The sequence below is a fragment of the Berghia stephanieae genome, chromosome 9 (genome assembly GCF_034508935.2).
Source record: "Berghia stephanieae isolate SIO BIC M18660-M18661 chromosome 9, UCSD_Bste_1.3, whole genome shotgun sequence".
NCBI classification, from domain to species: domain Eukaryota; kingdom Metazoa; phylum Mollusca; class Gastropoda; order Nudibranchia; family Aeolidiidae; genus Berghia; species Berghia stephanieae.
Genome location: NC_088368.1, coordinates 19248499 through 19253498, shown reverse-complemented (window position 1 = coordinate 19253498; position 5000 = coordinate 19248499). Strand labels below are relative to the sequence as shown.

At 38.4% G+C, this 5000-nt stretch overlaps 1 protein-coding gene across 3 annotated transcripts in view; it reads right to left on the bottom strand.

Moving 5' to 3' along the window:
- Positions 1-5000, bottom strand: part of LOC144979820 (uncharacterized) — a 227183-nt gene that overhangs the window by 3627 nt on the left and 218556 nt on the right. For all 3 annotated transcript variants that reach the window (XM_078926960.1, XM_078926962.1, XM_078926961.1), the window contains one exon: positions 2590-2954. In XM_078926960.1, the coding sequence (XP_078783086.1) occupies positions 2590-2954 (365 nt within the window). The remainder of the gene's footprint in view (positions 1-2589; positions 2955-5000) is intronic.

Genomic DNA, 5000 nt, shown 5'->3' with positions numbered 1-5000 from the left:
CTAGGCTTTTTAATACCTCTACAGATATTTCATCAGGGCCTGTTGCTTTACCATCCTTCATTCGTTCCATGGCATGTTCAATTTCACTTTTGGTGATGTTTGGTCCGCTTAATGGTTCTTTGAATTTCAGTGGTGGTTCATTTCTATTTGGATCATTGTACAGTTCGCCTATGTATTCTACCCATCGGCTTTCTATATGTTGTTCTTCAAATAGCAGTTCCCCTTGTTTGTTTTGGATACAACTTCCTGCTGCTTTGCTTTTCCTTTTCCCTGATAGTTCTTTTATTCTTTGGTGAGCTTGTTGGGGGTTGGGTTTGTATTCTCTTTCGATTTCGCAGCATTTCCAGTCTAGATAGTTCTCGTGTGCCTCGATGCATTTGGATTTAATGTGGTTGTTCAATGTTTGGTATTCTGCAGACCCTCTGTTGCATTTTCGTCTTTCTTCAAATAGGTTTAGAATTTCATTTGTCATCCATTCCTTTTTGCTGTTTGTTTGAGCTATTGGTAAATGCTTTTCTGTAGTTGCTTTGACACACTTTTGGAATATATCAAATTGTTTTTCACATTTTTCGTTATCAGGTTCACTTTGGCTTTGTATCATGAGTGCATTTTCAAATTCTTCTCTCATTTTTGTTTGTATGCCAATTGTCTTTGCATAACCTGTAATCCCTCTTTATTCTACCAGCTGTTCTCTGAATAGCTTTAAACTTTATCCTTACTGTACAAACAACTGGGACATGGTCACTGTCTACATCGGCGCCTGGGTAGGTTTTGCAATTTAATATGCCATTTCTGAATCTTGATGATACTGCTATAAAGTCTATCTGGTTCCTTGCTCTGTCCCCTGGTGATTGCCATGTCCAGGTTCTTCTTGGGTGTTGTTGAAACCAGGTGTTTGAAATCATTAATTTATTTGTTCTACACCAATCTGCCCAGATGTTTCCTCGTTCATTACTGTCTCCGAGTCCATGTGGTCCGATTATGTCACCATCTCTGCCTCTGCCAATCTTAGCATTTAGGTCCCCCATTACCATAAGGACTTCTTGTGATTTACACATTCGTTTTGCTTTGTCTAGTGAATGGTAAAACTCTGTCATATCTGCATCTGTCGCCTCTTCTGTTGGTGCATAAACTTGAATAATATTGGTGTCAACTACAGGTCCTCTTAGCTTAACCAGCAAAACTCTGTCTGAGATTGCTACGTGCCCTTTGTAAAATTTGGTTGATTTTTGGTCTAAGATCATCCCTACTCCTTTTTGGAAAGAGGTTCCACCACTCCATATGATCTTATATGTCATGTTGTTTTCTTGTTTTGACATGGTTCCCTGCTCTTTCCATCTCATCTCTGCCAGGCCAAGAATATTTATTTGGAGCCGTTTCATTTCTTTTAGAATGTTGTTTAGTTTTCCTTTTTGGGCACAGGTCCTGACATTCCATGTCCCAATTTTGGTTTTGTCACATTTGTTAAATTTATTTCGCCTAGTAACTGGCTGACGGTTCGGTGTGACCTGACGAACATCACGCTCCCAACCGAGCGAGGCAGCAGTCTTCCGTGAAAACATGCTCCCCTTTACGCTGTCACCGTTTAACTTTTTGGACTTATTCATGCAGTTAACTCGGCAAAGTTACAAGAATGGTTTGCCATTGCCTATTCTTGTCGCCCTCTGCAGTTGGCCAGCTTGACCTGTTACCGTTCGACACCACGAGGAGGTTGCAGTAGGGCTTGATGATGATCTATCTTTGCAGACTTGGCATCATCCATTTGTCGAACCTGCGATATATATATATATATATAATATATATATATATATATATATATATATATATATATATATATCTGTTTTCATCTGGCACTGAATTCTCCACACCCTATATTTCCAATCAAGGACATCGATTTGCCCTGTACATATGCGTGTGTTGATTATTACCGTGCTCCTTCCTGGTCTGGTAGTGTGTCACTCGTATTCAGGCCGATTAGTCCCTTGTTCGAATCCCGCTCTAGGATGCTTAAAGTCGAGTCCTTGGAAAAGCCTCTTCTCTCACATTCTCTCCCCACACTCAGGTGTAAAATGAGTACATGAACTAACTATAAAACAGCGTTGTCTCTGTCGAACCCTCTCCCCCCCCCCCACCACCACCACCCAAACAAATGTAATATCACCTTACATGTAAAGTTTTGCTGTTGGCTACTGGGCATCACTAGTTGTTAATCGATTTGAGCATGTATAGTGGATATTGCGTTATATAAAAGTCAAGTACTATTGTGTTTTCATTTTTTTAGTGATATGACATTTTATATGTATTCTGTATGTCTCTGGTTCGAGTCCCGTTGTGTAGGTGACGAAAAAATTGAGCCCTTGGAAAAGACTTCTCGACGTTTCATATTCAAATTTAAAATGGGTCATGAGCCAGTGATGGCGATTCTCTGTTCGAAAAATATAATAAAATAACGATGTAGAGAATGTTTTGTTGTTGACTTTGAACTCATTGTGAAGCGCTTTGTGCTCATTTAATGGACGATTAGCTATATAAAGGCTTTCGGTTTTAGAAGAAATAATGAATAGTTGCCGTTTTTTTTTTTTGACTTACATGTTGTAGTTTTTGTGAGACTTTTGTTTGCTGCCGGTCTCGTGACCACTGTAGCCGTAGTCCTCACATCCCATCCCTGTCAACAGGGAGGCGTCCATCGATTCCATCTTGCGGAGACTCCCGGCGAGAGACGAGGGCCTTTTGGTGACCCCACCCCCTATGCTGTTGCTGCTTCTACTGGTCGTCATCATCATCGGGGTGGTGGCGGTTGTAGGGGAGGTGGGGGAGGTGGCGGTGGTACTGGTGGTGTTGGTGGTGGATTTTGCATCGTTGGTGGTATTATCTTCATCATCTTCTTGGTCATCGAACACAGGCAAGTGATGAATGTCGCCCTCACTCGATCTCTCTTTGCGGATTTTGCTTTCCTGGATAAGAAGACACGTTAGAAATAAATAATTGGATTAGGTTTTTTAGAATTTAAGAAGATTAAAAAAAAAAACAACTTAAAAACAAAAACAAAAAACAAAAAAAAAACAAACAAAAAAACAAACAAACAAATAACCAAAAACAAAAAAAAACAAACAAAACAAACTTTTCTTATCACTTTTTTTTTTTTGTCACATTTTCTTCTTTTTCCTTTGTTTCTACTTCTATCTTCTAACTTACCTTCTTTCTTCTTCTTCTTCTTTTCTTCCTTCTTCTTCTTTCTTCTTCTCTTCTTCTTCTTCTTCTTCTTCTTCTTCTTCTTTCTTCTTCTCTTCTTCTTCTTCTTCTTCTTCTTCTTCTTCTTCTCTTCCTTTCTTCTTCTTCTTTCTTCTTCTTCTTCTTCTTCTTCTTCTCTTCTTCTTCTTTCTTCTTCTTCTTCTCTTCTTCTTCTTTCTTCTTCTCTTCTTCTCTTCTTCTTTCTTCTTTCTTCTTTCTTCCTTTCTCTTCTTCTTCTTCTCTTCTCTTCTTTCTTCTTCTTCTTCTTCTTCTTCTTCTTCTTCTTCTTCTTTCTTCTTTTCTTCTCTCTTCTTCTCTTCTTCTTCTTCTTCTCTTCTTCTTCTTCCTTCTTCTTTCTTTCTTCTTCTTCTTCTCTTCTTCTTCTTCTTCTTCTTCTTCTTCCTCTTCTTCTTCTTTCTTCTTCTTCTTCTTCTTTCTTCTTCTTTCTTCTTCTTCTTCTTCTTCCTCTTCTTCTTTCTCTTCTTCTCTCTTCTTCTCTTCTTCTTCTTCTCTTCTTCTTTTCTTCTCTTCTTCTTCTTTCTTCTTCTTTCTTCTTCTTTTCTTCTTCCTTTCTTCTTCTTCTTCTTCTTCTTCTTCTCTTTTCTTCTTCTTCTTCTTCTTCTTCTTCTTCTCTCTTCTTCTCTTCTTCTTCTTCTTCTTTCTTCTTCTTCTTCTTCTCTTCTTTCTTCTTCCTTCTTCTTCTTTCTTCTCTTTTCTTCTTCTTCTTCTTCTTCTTCTTCTTCTTTTCTTCTTCTTCTTCTTCTCTTCTTCTTCTTCTCTTTTCTTCTTCTTCTTCTTCTCTTCTTCTTCTCCTTCTTCTTCCTATAATATTACAAAATCAACTGACATCATCGAACCCTATGACGTATTCAACACTGCAATCAATACAAACACACTGCGCATGTTCACACATTGTGAGAAAGGAGTTCTGGTTATCTTTTTCTTTGTGTGTGTGTGTGTGTGTGTGTGTGTGTGTGTGTGTGTGTATGTTTGTGTGTGTCTGTGTTTTCAATCAAAATGATTTCCGACTGGCGTCAATGGTTCCCGTTCACCTGCCATGTTGGTAAGCCAAATAAAACTGACGTATTTTGTTTATTTATTTATGAAAAAAAAAAAAAAAAGTAAAAAAAGCCACACGTTCTGTTATTCATTTTGGCTGGAAAACTTTTGCTTTTACGCCAAATATCAATCCAATAAATTTTTTTTTTTGGTCAGAGTGCGTCAGTAATCATTACGCATGTGCGTTATGCAGGGAATGCTGTTGACGTTAATCAGCTGTTTGTTGTCGTTTGTGACGCAATCACAGAATCGATCAATTCACACATTCAGATCACCGAATACCTTTGGCAGAGTTTTCTGTCGTACAATGAAGACAGAAAAAAATCCAACTAAACTTTCACATTTTGGCCAGAAAAATCAACTTAAGAAATTAATGAGCAGGCACCGGTGTAAGAAAAAGAACTGAAAAGTGTTTATGAAAGGTGCCAGACAAAGCAAGATAGAAAAATACAAGAAAAAATAACCATCTCAAAAAATCAGTCGACCTCGACTGTGGATCGAACCTCAGACCTTCTGATTACCTCGACTTGGGATCAAACCTCAGACATTCTGATCACTAAGATCTTCCTCCTATTATTGTATAGTCCATTCGTTGAGTGATTAGTTCTCACTAAAGGCTGTGTGATCTTGTCGTATGACATTCGCTTTCGGATCGGAAGGTCCTGGGTTCAAGCCTCGCTCGAAGCATAGTTGAATCCTTGAAAACGTCT